At 42.7% G+C, this 19390-nt stretch overlaps 1 protein-coding gene across 10 annotated transcripts in view; it reads left to right on the top strand.

The window, feature by feature from the left end:
• Positions 1-17638, top strand: part of CUNH11orf24 (chromosome unknown C11orf24 homolog) — a 33053-nt gene extending 15415 nt beyond the window's left edge. For 4 of the 10 annotated variants that reach the window (XM_087745902.1, XM_087745905.1, XM_087745908.1 and 1 more), the window contains 4 exons: positions 5778-5877; positions 9905-10143; positions 14496-14612; positions 15797-17638. In XM_087745902.1, the coding sequence (XP_087602028.1) occupies positions 9987-10143; positions 14496-14612; positions 15797-16977 (1455 nt within the window). In that variant the 5' untranslated portion in view covers positions 5778-5877; positions 9905-9986 and the 3' untranslated portion in view covers positions 16978-17638. Of the gene's footprint in view, positions 1-3473; positions 4459-4584; positions 4702-5777; positions 5878-8970; positions 9236-9904; positions 10144-14495; positions 14613-15796 lie in introns of those variants that run through there. The other 6 variants (XM_087745906.1, XM_087745909.1, XM_087745912.1 and 3 more) reach the window with 4 other exon arrangements.
• The last annotated feature ends 1752 nt before the right edge of the window (positions 17639-19390 follow it).

Genomic DNA, 19390 nt, shown 5'->3' on the forward strand with positions numbered 1-19390 from the left:
TATCTGTATTTGGACCCCATCTGTCTAGTAAAATACAGAACACGAGAGAGATTATGGGAAAACAAGCAGTTTTTCACTTCCATGTCTTTGATATAAGTTAAACTGATGTTTGTGGTAGCCGTAATCTCTCTTGATGACGTGCTCTGCTGAGTGTCTGTAGGTGCCCATGGTATTCAGGTAATCCTGTGGAAGAGTTTTGGAGTCCTCGTTAGCAGCATCAGCAGCAGACAAATAGACAGACCTTCCATATTGAGCTCAGATATGTTCAGAAGAACCTGCTACTGCCTGTGCATTTCCTCTTCCATGAATCAAGGGCTCTTTATACAAAGACATTTTGTACTGGAAAACCTTTGAGGAGCTCAAACCAAGCTTATTTTAGTTTGACCTATTAAACAGCATCAGGACTCAAAACTTAAATGAGTTCCTGTGAAACTGAAAAGAGGGAACCTAGAATGAGGTAGGAGAGCACAGCTGCTGCCCTATTGCCACGTAGGAGACAAGAGACCCAAGAGCTGGGCTGAAGCACTTCTACAGATGCTGCCTTGGCAGCCATAGACATCCATGAGAATCAGGAGAGGGAAGGATGTTTTTCCTCTAGGTTCTGATGACCCATAGGTTTAAATTCAAGTTGGTGCATGACTTGAAGACTTACTGGGTATGAAGAATCCACCACAGGGAAGGCCAGCAAGGATGAGGAGAGCTGCTCGTGCATTTGATTCTCTGTTTGGAGAAAATAGACTTGACTAAGTTCCCAAACCCACCCTGCCCTGTGATTTCCACATCTTTCAAGCTGTCAAAATCACAAAGCAGGGAGGCATATGCCAGCAACCTTCATTTGGTATTGCTATAAATGTCTTCCTGGCTTGGAGAGTTTGGGAAGAATCTTTTGATTTGTGCTAACATACATATGGTGAAAAGCTCCCAAGTATCATACTGGATTGTGATAAGCTGGAATGTCTTTTTGTTGCGTCTGACCTGCCGGGCCTTCCATAAAGCTACGTTTGTTTTTTAACCAGAGTTGTTAGCTTAAAAAGAAGAAAGCTTCTATAGTCTAGGAGCCTTCAGATTGTTTTGCTTGCAAGGATAACTGGAGGTGAAGGCATGTATCTTTTGATTTTTTTTTTTATTATTTTTTTTTATTTTCTATATTTCAGGATATGCACAAAGATCCTACTTCCTTGCAGAAGGGGAAATAGCCAAAAATGCTTTCCTTCCTTCCAATTCTTTTAGCACTGAGCAATTGTTCCTCTTCAGTTGTTGCACTGGGACCATGTTTTGGCTGTTTCCAGGCTGGCTGAACTTTCTTCTCCGTTTCTGAGCTCTGCACAGTATTGCCTGATGCTTTTATAACATAGGGTGCCATCACCGCTGTGCATAACCCTGCTGAAAACCATGCATAGGCTTAAATTCCTGCGCAAAATTGCAGAACCTTGTGTTCTGGATGGAGACATGTCCTCTGTTTCTACACGCCTAAAATTAGTATTACAGCTACATGAACCTATACAGGAGCATAATGATGTCTCAAAAATATCTGGAGTGAAAGATAGCATTGAAGCTATCAACTTTAGTGAAATTTAACTTGACCTGTATTGCCAGAAAATTGTTGACTGCGGTAAAATTCTGCAGGGCAGGAGGTGAGTGGGTGACCAGACTTTAACACATTGGCAGTTTTATTTGCTCCAGAAGTAACACTTGGTTAATTGTACCTTCAGGCTGAAGTCACTGCTTGTTTAAGTAAGTCTGTTAGCTCCAGGCATGGCAGTTTTGAATGTAATAGCACCTCAGACACAATTTATTCCTGTGCATGTACACTGTGCTGGTTCTAGCTTCTAATGCCATCTCTCAGCAAGCATGAAGCACCCATGCTGCAGAGTACCTGCTTCTGCAGGCACTTAGAGAAACAAAAATCATGAGCTTGCCTTCTGCCCTTCTTGATCTCGTTTGCTCTGTATTAGCTTGATGGCTGCAGAGTTCATGTGGGAGCCCAGTGGGATGGTTCCTTTGAGGATCTTGTTGAAAGCTGTTTAATTTGAAACACATGATATGAAATGCCCTGCATATGCTCTCCTGTTCCCATGAGACAACAGCATGTCTGAAAATTTGCTAACTGCTTTGGGTGCAGATCAGACTAGGGAAGGTTGCAGTTGAGCCATAGTGCACATTTTTATTGCTTGGAGGTACTTTTGTTGACAGATTTATTGTCCAGTCACAGCTTTATGCAGTTAGCCTTTAGCATTTCATTTTTCTTTATATTAAAACTGGATTGTTTCAGATATTCCAAAACCAGCTGTCTGGTCATTTTTCACAAGAAAAGTGTCCCGCTGAGTAGTACTTCTCACTATCTGAACTGCAGAACATGGCACTAATATGGGTGAGAAAGAGTGATGGATGGGTGATGCTGGTTTGGGGGTTTTAGGCTTTAACATTTATTTTTTCAGAGGTGAAGTGTGATAACCATGAAGCCTCAATGGTGCCAGTGTGGGCTGTCCTCATTAGTGGGGTAACAAATGCATAAGCTCTCTGCCTTGTGCCCAGAGAGTGGAATATGGTTGGGGAACCAAGGCACAGAAAGATGGAGACGGGTAAAGCTGGTAATATTCAAAACAAAACTAATCGAAAAGAAAACACCCACAAAAACCACTGCGGCTAAATGTGCCAAAGATTGTGAATCCATAGCCCTGCATCACTTCCACAGGAAGCTGGAAGGGGGAAGGAGCCTGAGCTCAGATTTTGTCACTGTCAGACATGGACTCTAACCTTCTTCCTCTCTGCGTTCCTGGTTGGGAAAGGAAGATTGAGCAACCTGCTGAAAATCTTGAACCTGAAGGCAACAGCACTTTAATATCTGTGTGAATGAGGTCTGCTGTTCAGAGCCTGCAATTAATCCACCAAGGAATGGCTTTCCATTCCTTTTGTGGGTGTGAGGTGGTGTTGACCTTGCAGAGATGCTCTTCCTCGTGAGCTTTGCACAGCCTTGGTCCTGTGTAGCATAATGTGCCTTTGTCAGCATGGAGCCTGAAGTGCTTTATACTTCTGAAAGTTTCATGTGTTGGCCAAGTCCAAGTGTGATCGTGGAGTTTCTCAGCAAAACTTGGCATTACACCTCTTTGAAAGACACTTTAAGGTGTTCTATTCATGCAGAGCATCTTGAAAGTTCTGATGTATTATGTTTGGCCATTTACGAGCAGAAGAATGGATTTTCTTGCAGAGTAATATGTGGCAGCTGGAGAAATACTTCAGCAGCTGCAAACTTTAAAAACTTTTAAAAAGCACCATTTCCACACCAGTCTTCCAGACGATGCAGCAGCCTTCTCAGAGGCTGTCTGCTCAGTGACATTGGATTATTCCTTGCTCTCTGGCTTAATAACTCCCATCTAACTTGGTCAAATGTGAATCTAGAGGGTGTGTCGGGTGCACTGAGGAAGGATGCCTAATTAAAATGTTTTTGCTTATTGGGCTGTTGTTCTTAACAGATTCCAGTGTGATGCAGTCTGTGTGGACTTTTTGGCTTTGTAGGATTTTTTTTAAATTTTTTTTGTGGACACGTATAAGGAAGAACATCAAAAGGGCAGCAGAAGACCAAACTGATGTCCATCCAATACCCTATTCTGCCTGCTGCAGTGAGGAGTGTGCCTGCTAATGTGGAGGGATGTGCCAGCTCTTCCATAATACATGGCCAGCTGTGCGGTGTTACGCGCTGAAGAAGTTACGTGGTAGGAGAAGGAACATAAGTGATGTTGTTCTGGACCTGAGCTGGCAATGTTTCTTCTCTGAATCGCATCTCGGAGCATGTGTAACTTCTGTCCTATTGTTGCAGCAGATCAGCCTCGAATGCTCTGCTGGCCTCAAGTCAGCCCCATGTGTTTATCAGACCCAACTTGCTGGTCACCATTCTAGCCTGGCTGATGTATCCATGAGATGACACTCAGTGATTTCTAGGCACATTTTCCTTCAAAACTCCCTCTGAAAGTGTCAACTGTGCACATCCCACCTCATTCATCCTCCCAGAGGAGCATTTTGTTAATGCTGAAAACGGTGGGGGCACTGAGACAGAAAATGGACCTTTGACCATTGTATCCTGGGTTTTCTAAGGAAGTGGGAATGCTTCACGCTGTGCAGGCATCTTGGGAAGTCAAAGGAACTCTGTCCAGATCAGGAACTTAATAATGCATTTCCTTCCCTGTGGTCTCTAATACTTTTCTGCTTCACAACCTCTGTTTGGTGTGTCCTTCATTGTTGACAGCACATGACATTTTGTAGAAACAGCTTTGTAACTTGTCATTAACTTTCTTTGAGAGCCAAAGGAACTTAATGGCTCTAAAGCTGCTGTTCAGAGAATGATGTAACCTGATCTGGTCATGCTCACCTAACAGTGGGTCAGCCTCATGTGCCTTGGTGCTGCCCCTTCTGTCTCCAGACCTATCCACTTGTGCAACTTCAGCCTTGGAGATAAGCTTGGTAAGCCAAATGCTTCTCAAGATTGCACCACAGATTCCCTGCCTCCTGCATTCTAGCCTCAATTCACAAAATGAGATGTGCTTGTCTTCCCTTAGCAAAATCTGATTTAATTTTGTTTTTCTAAAGAGTGAAATATAGCACTTGTCTTGAGAGCTGACAACACATGAAGTGCTTAGCAGCATTTGCAAGTTGAAACCAGGCCTTCTCAGTTTGATGGGAGAGTAGCATTGTTGTCTGCAAAAGGTATTCCACCCTTGTCTTCCCTGCTTTATTGTTATACTGAGGATAGAAGATTTCTTTGCAGCTCTTTGATCTTATTTCATGCCTAGTCCATGCACACTTCTAAGTACGAATTTTGGGGCAATGTCTGCTGGCTCTTTGATGACAGCTCAAAGGAGCATGTGTTGCCCTAAATGATTTGCTTTGCTTACTTTGTACCTGTGATCTCTAGCATGCACACTCCTTCTTTCCATGTTTTTTTTGTCTTGTTCTACATCTCTCCTTTTGCCTTGGTACGGTCACTGCATGCACCTTGCAGCTGCTTAACCAGGAGCAACTGAGGCTAGCTGGGAGGGCATGGAGGCAAGGGGTTTATATTCCAAAGTCTTCACTCTGCTCTTGCAACATCACCCCAATCAATGTTTTTTGAAATTATACTTTGAATTTTTTTTTTTGCACAAATTCCTTGGCTCGAGCACAGGGAGATCAGCAAGAAGGGAGGAACGCTCTGAAACCCAGCAGGCAATGCCCTCTGGATGTGTGTGTACATTGCAAAGTCATCAGTCATTCAGTTGTTGACTCAAAGTTATTTTCGTTTTCCAGCATGCTTGTTCCCTGCTGAGTTATAGCCACAAATGGTAAAAGTAAACTTTGCACTTTTCAGAGTGTAGTCCTTTCCCAGATTTTATTTGTTGCTGTCTTTTGTGGTTTAGTTTGACTTTTAATTTCCTTGGGGATGCTCTACAGATGGAGAAGGTAGTGCTCAAAGAGTGAATTTTGCCCTGATTTCTCGAAATTACTTCTGACGGGAACAGTAGTGTTCATCTCTTCCTTTGTGTTGTCTCCAACAGCCAGAGACTGTTTTTTTCTGGGGAGCAACGTGATCTGGAGAAGAAGCTTTAGCTGGTGCTTTTCTGGGATGTAGGTGTGCAGGGTGGGCACTCAGTGGGGTCTCTGAGTACAAATGGAGCCATGTGGGACTGGCTAGAAGTGTGATGGGAAGGCAGAAATAAAGCTTATTGCTTTTAACTATAAAAAGCAGTTGTTAAGTTGGGAAAGGTGATCTGCAAGTAATTTTGACTCTTGTTCTGGATGTATAGGATTGTGCTAAGGTGGAAGAGGCCAAAAAAACCCCAAACCCCTAGCTGGAGGTTCTGATATTTAATACAACATCTCAAGCATCATCTGGACGGCATTAAGGTACGACTGCATCTGGTTATCCCATTGCTGGATTTAGAAATCAGCTGTTTGCCTGTCTGCTGTACTTACAGTCTGTGTGTTGTTTTTGTCTACTTCACACGCTCACTCTGCAATTCATAAAGGGATTTTTAAAATAGGCTAAAGAACATTTAAAATTATTTTAAGCTTGTAAGTTTGTATTGAGCACCTTGGGGGAGGGATTATCAGTTGGCCACTGAGGAGACCATGTTTAGTGAGAGGGAAAGGGGAGACAAACCTCTTGTGTCTGAGCTCGGTGTGTCCCCCCCATCTGGTGCTGGCCTAATCCAGAAAGGCTGCCAGGTGCTTTGGAAGAGGTGAGAGGCATTTACTAGGATTTTGCTTTCCTCTGGAGCTGTTGCAGTCAAGTGGGACCAAAGTCAGCTGTGATGGGAAGGACTTCTGGTGGGTTAATGTAGTTGGGGATACAAACCATCTCTGTGCATAGGGGACAGACAGCTGTGTTAATGCAACAGCTTCTAGACACTGAGTGTGATTAACAATTGATCTTACAAATATATGTAGTTCTTGGGTCAGTTGAGATTAATTAAAATTATTTTTTGTTCGAAAAGACTGAATTTTAACTATAATAATAATAATGATAGTATTTATGCATAGATATAATCCTGCTATATCTGCATTTCCAAAATGCAATGGAAGATGTTTATTTTTTGAGGGTTGGTTAGTATAATTACAAAGGTATTAGTAAAGGTAGGAAAAAAAACCCTATAAGAGAGTGCTCTGTGTTTGTATTCATTGCTGTTATTCTTTACTATTTTCTTTAAAACAGTACATGCATACATTATTGCACGGCCAATCTCAGGTTCGCTTCTTAGGCTATAAAATATTGCTTCTTGTAAGCCATTTACCTTGAAAAAGAGCAGCAAACATAAGCTGGACTCTCTTTAAAATATAAAATTTACCTTTAATGATGTATTTTTTCTTTTTTTCAGTGGGTCAGATACTGCTTGCTGAATCTCTGCCTGTGGCCTGTGAACTTTACAAAAAGTGCACTTATTTCTGCATAACGTGGTGGGAGTGCAGGTTGATAAACGGTGCTCTGAGTGTTTTGGTGAAGTACTTATAGTATCTGTGAGGGAACCCAAATTGCTTGCTTTAAGTTGAAGGATTCAGAGTTTAAAGCAAACTTTTGCTGTCTGTCAGCAATAAGGATTTGTCTGCTCTAGGAAAATCTCTTGCAGGGAGAGTATTTCACATCTTCCCATGCTTTCCCCCTTGCTCCCAGTCTTGTCAACTGGAGTTTTCAATGATAAAACTACAGCATATGCTAAGAGTGACAGCAAGAGCATGCTAAAGGCTAAGGCATACTTGTGGAAGTGCCTTGTAATTTAGAAGAGTGGGAAAAGTATTGAAGTTATCTTGGCTGAATAACACAAATTCACATTACCAATTCCCTGCCGAAAACATGGGGCTGCTTTCCTGAGCAGCCGATGCCTGTATCCCATGTTGCAGGGGCTGCGGTTGTGTATCGCACAGGTCATCTCCTCTCCTGTGCTGATTCTTGCAACTCCTGCTAAGGTGCGCTTGGAAGAGCAAGTGATGAGAAGGAATGAGCAAAGTCAGCCTGCACTGTGCATGCGCAGCACGAAATGGGAGAGACCCCGGCAAAGCTGGTGCTGGCTGGACACCAGGCGCAGTCTCTGTATGCAGTACTAGATGGGGCTGGTGAGCTGCCTTTCCCTGCCAATACTTCTATTGCCAGGTCAGGCTTAGAAATACTTCCAGCTGCCAGGTGGGATGGTCGTCCACGATGGTCATCCATCCATTTTGGGCTCCCCTGCTCTCTGGGAGAGCAGAAGATGTAGAAATGCTCCATCTATTTTCAACAGGCAAAATAACTCTTTTTACTAGAATAAATAAAAGGGTAGGAAGAAGGCTTTGAGTTTGTGAGGGAACTTGCAGGGTGACTAGGGATGCTGAAATTGAGGCACTGCATTTTAGTATCAAGTTTTGTCCCCATCTTTGACTCTTGTCATGGTTTAACCCCAACCAGCAACTAAGCACCACCCAGCTGCTCACTCACTCCCCCCTCCCTGCTGGGATGGTGGAAAGAATTGAAAGGGTAAAAGTGAGAAAACTCGTGGGTTGAGATAAGAACAGTTTAATAATTGAAATAAAATAAAATAGAATAGTAGTAATAGTAGTAGCAAAAATAATAATACAATAATAGTATACAAAGCGAGTGATACACTACGCAATTGCTCACCACCCGCCAATCAATGCCCAGTTCATCCCTGAGAAGCGATCGCTGCTCCCTGGCCAGCTTCCCCTGTTTATATACTGAGCATGATGTCATATGGTATGGAATAGCCCTTTGGCCAGTCTGGGTCAGCTGTCCTGGCTATGCTCCCTCCCAGCTTCTTGTGCACCTGGCAGAGCATGGGAAGCTGAAAATGCTTGACTACTGTAAGCACTACTTAGCAACAACTAAAACACCAGTGTGTTATCAACATTATTCTCATACTAAATCCAAAACACAGCACCATACCAGCTACTGTGAAGAAAATTAACTCTATCCCAGCTGAAACCAGAACAGACTCTTTGATAGTCCAGTGTGGACCTGTATGTGGTGTGTCCTTTGTGAAGCTTGGGGTAGCTGTTTATATTTCACCCTTTTTCAGGCAGAGTGGTTTTGCGACTAAAACTCCATTATCCTCTTCAGGGCTTTAGGACGTAGAGTAAGGAGGAAAATTTGGAAACAAAAGTTTCATGGTATGAAGTATCAAAATGTTGCAATCTGGGAGTCAAAGCTAATAAATGTTATCTTGGGCTTTCTTGGAAGAAAAAAAGGTTCTTACTCAGACACTTAATTCACAAGCATGGTTGGGACTGGAGTTGAGAGCTCAGGGTGAAACTTCTTGCATGGATGGCTAAATCAGGGTCTTATGCGTGTTACTGTTGACTGTTGGATGTTTTTCACTATGCTATTTATACCATTCACACATGCTGCTCGTTCTGTGTTGTGAAGTGCCTTTGCTTCTTCAACTGCAGTCGTCACGTAACCTCTGAGATGTCACGCGAAGTTGAATCTCAACACTCTTTGAAGGCTGTGACATTTCCTAACTGCAGGATGAGGCTAAAGCTTGCTTCAGTGATGAGGAAGAGTGTTGCCCTTAAAAACTACTTAGGGAAGAGACTTAAAATTGGTCTGGTTCAGGCTGAACTGTTTGGAAGCTCATATAAAGCTTTAAAAAGTGTTGGAAACAAGAGGGTAAATCCAGGAAGAAGCTGATGATCTTCTCTGAAGTCAATGGGAGCTGCTCCAGTGACTTCAAGGATGAGAGCCCATCCATTGGGACAGTCTCTCGTGTGTGCATTGGTAATGAAGAAAAGACATTGCCTATTTATTGTTTTATGTGCAGAAATGAAGGCTTACTGTGGGTGTGAATCTTCTTCAGTAACAGCTGATGCATCTGTGTAATGTCTTGGAAGACTTGAAAACAAGCAAAAGCCAATATTTCAATCAAAGTTTCTTTTAGCTTTTTGCAATGAGCAGGAAAATCAAAGCAGGAATCAGCTAAGGTTGATACTTGCTTTTGACTGACTTGGTGCAAAGGCAGGGCCAGGACTATAGTTCCCCAGACTATCAGTGTGCTCAAGCTGATGCAAACCCTTCTGCTGAGCCTGGGAACAACATTAAGGGTCCCAGAGTGAGTCAAAAGGCATCATGTCTGTGGTGCTGTATGCCTGTGGGCTTTGAGTTTGGCTTTGTACACGTGGCTTTTGACTTGAGCTGTTCTTTGTAGGGGCCTAAGGGAAGAAGAACAAAGTACCCTTTCCAAAGAAAGAGCCTCTCCATGAATTTGGGGATGGTCTTTTCTCTTCCTGCCTCTGCGTCATTGCCTGTATGTTGTGTGTAATGATACCTGCCTGCTTTTTGTACTTTTTTTTCCCATTCCTGTTGATAGGATTGTGTTTAGTAGAACACCCTTGATATAAATTGACCATTTTCTTTTTTCTGTTTTTTTTTGTTTTTTTTTTTTAATAGGTATATTGCAGTGGATCTGAAAGTGATATAAGAAAGAGTTGCTCCTGGGAAGAGAAACCTCCCTGCAAGGCCAACTGTGAAGATGTGGACTGCCATTGTACTCTTCCTGCTGATTTCCTTCTGTATATGCGAACACAGGTTTTCTGTCCTGAAAGGGAGAGGAGTCCATGTAGTGCAGATAAACAGGCTTACAACTGAAAAGCAGTGCAGGCAGGCTTGTCAAAGCCCAGGTGCTTCAGGTGAGGTTCTTGTGCCTTAGCTGGAATTTCAGCTGGGTTTTCTGTTCCTTAAAGGTCTCCTCTGCTCCCCTGACAAGTACCTTTCTTAATTCCAGTTGTTTACAGGCATTTACAGTTATGGCTTCTCTGTGCAGTCCTGTGGTGCTAAATAACTTCTGACAGCTTTGGTTAAACTGAATCCAGAACAACCCTTTCCCAGGGCCCTTCTAGCTTCCATAAGAAACAGCATGCATTCACACTTGGTGTGCACTGGTAGCATGCAAATGGTGTTAGGTCACTTGACTTGAAGAATGATCATTCCATGCTGCCAGATGTTTGCAAGTGAACAGTGCTGTTGTAGACAGCTGCACTGGAATGAGTAGTCTTTGCTCGCTGGTATTTATGTGTGTTTTTTCTGCCTTAGAAGAAACCATTTGTATCCTGCAACCAAGCATGGGGTTAAACAAGTCTGGGGAGATGAGAGCCTTTTGCTGTCTACCTCTGAGATGTCTTTAAAAAGCATTAAACTTCTAAATGAGTCTTTCAGAGTCGTCCTTATGAAGGACCCTATCTTATCTAGCCATGTGTGAAAGCTTGTAGCACCTACAAACAACTGATGATGCTGTGGTGAAGATGAGACCTTGGCGCAGGTGGATGAATGTCTGATGATCAGATTGATAGGAACATCATAAAGATGCCTTTTTTTTTTTTAATGCCCAGTGGTTTCAAACCTTTATTTTAAACATTAGACATCCCTTCATAGTGGAAAGAAAGCACCTTTATAAACTAAGCATTGTATTTAGGAGGTAATATGTGAGTGGGTTTGTCTCCCAGGCATCAGAGCTGTGAAAACTTCAGCTTCTGCTTTTTAAGGGGGTAAACCCTAGAAAGATGAAGAGCAAGCTCTCTACAGAGCAAGTCCAGTTGAGTGTTAGCTTTGTTGGGCAGAGGGGGTTGAGCCTGTGGAATTAGGTGACCCGTTCCATCTTCAGGAAACCACGCAAAACTAAACCCAAAAGCATATACCTTTTCAGGTTTTACATTCTGTATTAAACCCACTGAAGCAATTTAATTCCTATTTGTTACTTGATGGCCAGTCTGATGCACTACCTGGTGTCAAGGGAGATGCAAAAGATACAAACACTAGACATAAATGTGTAGACATGTGCAGAGAGATCATCTGGAGAGAAGGACCTAAATTTTTTTTTTATGATTAGCTTTAGGTTTTAAAATCATCTTTACTGCTCTCGTTCTTCATTCCCACCTTCCCCAAGTATATTTATTTTTGTGCTTTCTTTCATCAGAGACATGAGGCCTGAGGCTTAGATGTCAGAATAGTTACACCTAAGTAACTGTCAATAAAGGAGCAGTGGTTGTTATTTTTTAAGGTATTATAGTGTTAAGTTGCAAGCCCAGGTTGTATGGGGAGATGTCTTCATAGCTACATTGCTTGGAGAAGTGGAAAAGTAACATTCCTAGCTGGTTAGGCTCTCTTCTGTAGATGTAATTTATACCCTTGCTGATATAACATCACTAACTTAAAGAAGTAGTGCAACTGTCACAGAAAGAACTGCTTTTGCCAGTATGTTCACATCTCAGATGTGCCCTGCAGAAAAGGGAATGGTTGCTGGTCTAGCTATTCCGGCATCACCTTTGGATATCCACACCAGAGGCCAGGATACGTAGTTAGCAAACTAACATATCACAAAACAATTTTACCAATATCATGAAAGAGTTTGAGACTTCAATTACATGCTAATAAAAGCAGCAAAACTCTCTAGAGCTGACAGCATGGGTAGTAACTCCAACTTCTGTATGTTGTCTAATGCAATGGGTTCAAGTCTCCAGATGCTGCTGGGGTAAGTGTTATACATGATGGAGAAAGTGCCCATCTTAGCAAAGATCTGGCAATCCAGGATTCTCAGATGCCTGGTGAGCATGGTAAAGCCATATTGGGAGGTAAGATAAGCTCATGCACTTTCCTTGCATCCCCTGCCATATTTGGAGCTCTCCCTGGTTTCTTCTATGGTGGCCAGCCCAGGGCTGGAGGGGAACATCTTGGCCATCTGAGCAGTCTGGCTTTGAGAACAGAGCCACTTGGCAACAATCCTAGGCTATCTTGCATGTTCTGGGAAAAATAAAGGGAAAATATGACATGGCTGCAAGAGCAAATATTCCTGCTCCCTACTTCAACAATACATCTGCTTACCTGGCTTCTGCTTGCCTTGGCATCTGTGATTTCTTTCCAGTAACAGCAGGCTTAAAAATGAAATAAATCAGCTTGGTAGGGCAAGACCTTGTGGTAGGGCAAGACCTTGGTGTCTGCCTACATGGTTTCCTTTCAAAATAGCTCTGAAGAGCTTTTGTTGTCCTTCCACTTTTTTTTTTTTTTTTTCCTCCCCCCTGGCTCCTAATGGGAAGTGAGCAAAAAGGAGTCACTGGGTGGCACATATCTTGCAGTGGACACATCAGATGGAGCCTCAATCTGGAGTTGCATGAAAGGGAGTACTAATCAGTCCAGCTCAACCGAGGTATCTGGTTGTCCTGGGGAGCAGCAGGGAAGTCATGAACAGCTGGATACCATCCTGATGGCAGCAAAAGCCAGGGTGCTTTAGCCATGCTGGCCCCATTAGTCTCTTGACCTTTCTGAACTGACTGACTTAGATATGTAGCCAATGCAATACATGCTGCTGACTTTTTGTTTTCCCCTTCCCAAGAAGTGAGAAATGGCACAATTTACAGTAGTAGATGGTGTGCGTTTCTCCACTAGCATGGCTTATTGAGTGAGGGATGGGAGGTGGAATTGGGAATCAGGGCACATCCAAACATGCTTTCATTTCTGAGGACTGGATTTTAATTTCTTGAAGGGCTGCTGCTATATCTCCTGCTCTGTGCGACTGTTGAAGCTTTTAATTTTATCGCTTTTTAAGTACAATTTTTTAAAGGCTTTGAATCGTTTCAGTCACTTTCTTAAGATTTTATCAAAGTCAGTAAAATTCCACCTTTGCTAGTTTCTTTAGGGCTGTCAAAACAGACTGCAGTTGTTGGTACAGGGATTTCTCCATAAATTTTCCACAAGCCCTTTTAATAACTGTGGTAATGTAAATGTGTTTTTATGAAAAGTTCAAGCTTCCCAAAGCCTTAATCCTCAGTGAGGGTAACTCTCTTTGTAGATAAGAGCTTTAAATATAGCCATATGTACCACATAGGCATGTTCTTTGTGCTTTCTCACACTTCTAACAAAACACAGAAATTAATTTCTCCTACCATACACTTAAGTTCCCTTTAATCCACTGATAGGTGGTCAGTTCGGCACACATCTGCTTCATCCCAGACTGAGCACTGTGTTATCTTCTTCTGTGTTTGTTTTGTTTTGTTTTTTTTTTTTGTTACAGCATGTGTCCCAGAAATTCATTACATAAAATCATAGCATAATTTAGGCAGGAAGGGACCTTCTGAAGGTCTCTGGTCTGAACCTGACCTAGATCTGACTGTTCAAGACCTGATGGAGAGTGTACCACCTCGCTGGCCCTCAGCCCAGTGTCTGAGTGCCCTCGTGGTGGAAGCTAATTTTTTCCCTTGATGTTGAGTTGGGATTTCCTGTAAATCATCTGCTTCAGCCCCTCAGACATCTAGTAGTCTCCCTTGGACTCACTCCACTATGTCGATACTGCTCTTGTATGCTGGGGAGCCCAAAACTGGGAGCAGCGTTTGAGATGTCTCCTCGACGCTGGTTAGAGGAGGTCCATTCCTTCCCTCAAAGCTTGGTTATGTGTATGTAGACACACTCAGAAAGAAGTCAGTGAGTTCAAAGGGATGCCAGGAGAGAGAGTTCCTGCTGTGATGAGTTTATTTAGCTTGAGTTGGGATTTGACTTACTAAAAGACAATTTCTGTGATGGCTCCCATGGCTAAATGATACTATTGTTCAGTGAATGAGGAGTAAATTCCTGTGTAACTCCAAGCACTGAGATGAGATCTGTCTCCCATGGGTGATGAGATGGGTGTCTTCTCAGTTTCAGCTCACTTTTTTTTTTCCTCATTAAGACATCTAGATGAACACTAGCATTTAGATGGGTCCAAACTGTAGTGCACTCTCTTTGTTCCTGTCTGGGTGAGTGAATTGCTGTTGTTAGGAGGTGTTGGTACCAGAAGACAAGCAGGTAGGTAGGCTGCAGCTGCTATATTGATTTCATTGGCTTTCCAGTTATTTTCACTAGGGCTGAGTTAGGATCCTTTAAGGCCAGACTTTGCAGCTATTGTTTTTGGTTTTTTTTTTTTATTGTTTGGGTTTTTTAAATGCTTTAATTATAGCCATGAAGCAGTGTGTTCAGTATACTATGTGTAGCAACCCATTTTCTCTGCTGTTTTCAGATAACCATTACTGTAATTGGTCTGTGCCCTACCAGAATCACTGCATCTTCTTGCAGTGTCGCCAGCTGAGCGTGTGCCAGAATGCTGGAGAACAAGACATCAAAGATCTGCTCGGAGGTAACGCCATGCTTCAGGCTCCTGCTAAATCCGGAATCCTGGTCCTTTTGCTTTAAATGCCTAGGTTTAGTTGTTGACTGGCTTTCAGCTGAGGCAGATGGGTTGTGAAAGGCCTGCAGGATGATTCTGTAGGTAAAACCAGTTCACTGGAAAAACTGTTTCATTAGCCTGGTAAGGGCTCTGGCACTTACATGTGCATGATGTGTCTCTGAGTGAGTAACTTTTGTAACTGTTACTGAGTAACAGTTTGTCTCCATGTTGAAGATATTCGTTCAAGCCATTTGCACTCCACACGCTGTCCTTTGGAAAATAAAGGCGTAACAGATGTATTTATATTTTTTTAAGGAAAAGGAAAATGTCTTGGCATTGTTTTTTCTGAGATTGACAGGATTTTGTGCCAGAGGCAGCAGGCTGCTTCTATAATCAGAGCAGCCTTAGCAGCAATTGCTCATGGTGACTTTCCAGTGCAGGTCTTCAGTTTTAATTAAGTGACACAATAACAAAACGGAGCTTGTTGGTAATTGGAGCTGGTTGGTAATCAATCTTCTAAAGTATGTTCCAAGAGTTCGCTGTACCCAAGTTTAAAAAAAAGAAAGTTTGTTCATGGTTCTTTTGGGTTGGCAAAGGTTTCTCTGCAACATAGCAACCAGACCTTTGATAAGCAGATGGGATTTATGTCACTATAAATCTAGATCACTAGCTGTGAAGGAAATTCTCCCGAAGTATGAAGGTGTAAGTGGAAATTTCCACTCAGTTTTGAGAGGTGAAAATTATGAATCTAAGCACGAAGGCTTTGTTGATGCTGTGTAACTTTGAAAGCATGAGTTGTCTTCTCAGGAGCTGGCATTCGTAACGTTGCTCTTGTTGATAATGTGCTTCTGTGTTGTCGCTCTGTGCTTCATTACCCCCCTTTTGTGGAATTAATTCCCTGTTTGGGCAAATGCCAGAGGTCTGTGGCAAAAAACAAACAAACACCCACCGTCCCCGTCCCCGCCCCCCAACCCCAAAGGAATTATGTGCCATAAAGGCAGGAGTCTGAGTTTTCATGTTCTTGCTGACTTCAAGATGATTGTACTACATGTACTGCAGAATATGTGTTCTGATTTGCATGTTGGGGTTATGAGGTCAGATTTGAGCTTGAGACTTTTATTCTTACGAAACTCATTCGTTTTGTCTTTTTGAAGAAATTGTCGGTGGGAAAAGGGAGACAGTCCTGTTTCACCACCAAAGCTATCTGCAGAGAAAGGAGAGGATGCTGAATGCATGGGTTGACCAGCACAACATGGAAAACCTGTTTTCCACAACTGCTCAGACTCATAAGATTGACTTGAAGCATTTGTTTGTGGCTGGGAGTGAAGATGTAACAACAAATGCAAGAAAAACAATTGCAAGCCATGCTACCACCACCACAGCAACCACCACCACTGCCACAGCCGTAAAAACAAATGTTATAAACGCAACTGTCCTCACTACAGCTTATGAAACAACTGCCAAAGCCTCAAATGGCCCTGGAGGTTCTGGTGTCCTTGCTGAAGCCATGTCATCCACTGCCTCTTCTCCCATTTCTGTTAACATCTCTGCTTCCACTTCCAGCCATGTCACCAAGCTTGTGACCACCACTGAAAAATCAGGAAATAGTAGCCCTGTCTCAGTATTGTCCCCCACTTCTACTTCTGTTCCCCTTGCTGTCATTTCTGAAGCAGGTACTCAAATGGCTCAAACAGAGCAGGTTAACCCAGCCATCACTACCATCAGCACTCCCCGCTCTACTAGCCCCTCCACTGTTGGAGCTGGCCCAACGACACTGAGCACAACGTTGACCACCCTCATCCCGCAGGATGCAGGAGCATCTTCCACTGCTTCCATTCATGCCACGGCATTCAACCCCTTGGAGAGTTCACACTCTGGGAATCCACTGCCTGGCATTACATTGCTGTATCTAGGGCCAGAAGCAAGTACAGCCACAACATCCTTGAGTAAATCAACTTCTCTTCTGGGCTCTACAAGAGATGCCACAGTTTTAACTACTGCCTCTACAGCAGAAACTATGACTGGGCATGGGATAAAGTCAACATCTCACATTTTTTCAACAACCACGGCTCCAGCAGATGCACGCAAAACAACAGCTTCGGGCTTTGCAGAAACTCAGGACATGGACAATGAGTATCTTCGCATTGCTGCCGAGCCCCTGACTCAGTACTTAGTGGATAAAAGTTTGCTTCTTGCAGTGCTTTTAGTTGGTACGGTTTTTTTCATAACTGTTATAGTTCTTTTCCTTATGCAGGCCTATGAGAGCTACAAGAAGAAGGATTACACACAAGTGGATTACTTGATCAATGGAATGTATGTGGACTCAGAGATGTGAAAGGGTGGGGATGAAACAGTGGGCAGAGAGATGGAAAAAAGATTGAAAGCCTGCCTGACTTGTTTTTCTTTCCTATTTGCCTATAACAAACTGAAAGTGCTTCCAAATTTACTTCTGGTGCAATTGAGGAGAAATGCCATGTACTGTATTAAGAAAAAAAAATTTTTATTCAACCGTGCAACAGGTTACTGTAAAAAAAAAAAAAGTAGTAATTTTTAAAACCTCCATAAGGCACAATAGCTTTGGCCATTATTTTTCATTGCAAAACAAACCTAACAAGGGATAAGCAATCATCCTTGGAAAATGCTGTGGCACTTTTTCAACTCTTTAACAGTGCAAGTTCCTTGTGTTTCATTTGTTTCATGTGTGCTCCTCTGAAAACAGAGTGAAGGATGCTCTCACCTTTTGCGAAGTGCTCTGAAATTGCCAGATGAGAAGTGTGGAGTATTGCTGCAACAGGGAACTTTTAATCCAATGTGTGTCATGTTTCAGTATTCTTCTTGCTTGTAAAGGGGTCTGTTTACAAGGCATTGTAAACTTTTTACTGCTAACCCAAGATATCTTTTCACAATGGAGCGGATTACTGTGCCTCTGCACTTAAATGATCTTATTTTTGTATTCACTTAATAAATAGGGCCCGGGAAGGGCATATCTTGTTGCATTTCTGTTTTCATTCCTGTCCCTGCCAGTTCAGAAGCAGACAAGTGGGCTTTTGGGGCTTAAGCAAATTAGCTCTATCTCAATATTCCAAGTATGGACATGTCACAGAAGATGCTGATCATCTTCCAGGGTACTGCTTCTGTAATTTCAGAGCAATATGCTGCCAGTCTCCCAGGTATGCAGACCCATTCACTGCTTATTATCTTTCATGCATAGAGCATTAGGCTGTTTTGGTTTTTGTTTTGCATTTAGGACCAGCTCAGAGTTGCTAGTAATTTGGAAACCTTATTGCATGTACAGTTGCAGCTCACCTCCTCAGATCTGCATCTGAAAGACTGAGTAGAAAACACTTGATTTTTGACAAGTATTCTTCAGTGATTAATGCATCTCATTTGAATGACACATATATACCAATAGCAAAATGCTGGATCAAGGTGCATTTTTTTTTTTTTTAACCAGATTGATAGCTTGTCTCTCACTTCAAATTAGTTGCCTTCTTTAATCTTGCTTGCATGTAGTCTTGAGGCTGATAATAGGCCAACTGCAGAATTTGAGCTGTTGGATAAATAACCAAACCAAAACCCAGACTCTGGCTGTTTGGAATTTGGAGGGAGTCTTTACCCTGGAAGATGTTACTTTGTAGACTTTTTGTTCATCATCAACCTGAAAGTGCCGTGAAAACAGCAGCAGCAGAGTCAAGGGGTTGTTTGAAAGAAATGGGTGGGAGGTAGTTTCCTGAATATTACTCAATACAAGTTTTGAGGACAAAATTTCAGCAAGTAGGGTATGTTGAGGAAAGGAGAGACATTACTTTGGAAGTGAGATGACTTGGTTGTCAGCGTCAGGTTGCATTTTGCAGCGCTTTCGCATGGACCGCATCTGCATGCCAATAGGTTAGAGCATCTCTTCGGGTAAAAGGATAGTGTGGTTTTGGGAGTCTCCCTCCTTGGAAGGCTTGAAGTATAAGTCACAAAATTCACACGACGTTTCCTGGAGGGGGAAAAAAAGTTTGAGGGACTGAATTTTATTGTATTTTAAGGTTATTTTTAATTAGTTTCTCCTCAGCAGAAGGGAACTGAACCCTGATTTCTGCCATCTTCCAGGATCCACCCGTGTGCAGTATCTATGCAACAAGGTGCTGGGAACATCCGCCAGCGTAGCTGAGGAGCTGCACCCTGTTGAGATGCTTGGGACTGTTCGCCTCTCAGCTCAACTGTTCTGAGCTGTTAGCAGATGTCAGGCAGATGCTGCTCTACAACCACAAAGTCCAGAGACTTATCATTACATAGTGATCTCAGGTTTCACCTTAATTGCAGGAGAGTCACTAACCACAGATCTAAGCTTGTGGTCTTCGAGCTCTACTCCAGATACTGAGATAAGAGCTGTCTCCTCAGATAAGAGCTGTCTTCTCTACTCCCTGCCATCTCCCAAGTAAGAAGATGGGTGTTACCTCAGATTCAGCTCACTTCTTTTTCTCCTCATTTAGGCATCTCAGATAAACACTTGCATTTTGATAGGGTGAATCCAGGCAATAGTGCTCTTCCTTGTAATTTATCCCTGCCTATGTAAGTGCATTCCTGTCTGTAGGAAGTGCCTTCCTGCATAAAGGGTCAGTGTTGCAGCTGTTCTGCCAGTGTTCTGCAGTATTTTTTTCTTTTTTAAGTTGCCTGAGCCATTTCCACAAAGGCAAACTATGATCATCAGACTTGTAATTGCTTATCCTGGAAATGGGGAAACTTTTGGATGAACTTTG

This window comes from Nipponia nippon, unplaced genomic scaffold, assembly GCF_047370975.1.
Source record: "Nipponia nippon isolate SJK-2023a ecotype South Korea unplaced genomic scaffold, ASM4737097v1 scaffold_10, whole genome shotgun sequence".
In the NCBI taxonomy this organism is placed as follows: Eukaryota; Metazoa; Chordata; class Aves; order Pelecaniformes; family Threskiornithidae; genus Nipponia; species Nipponia nippon.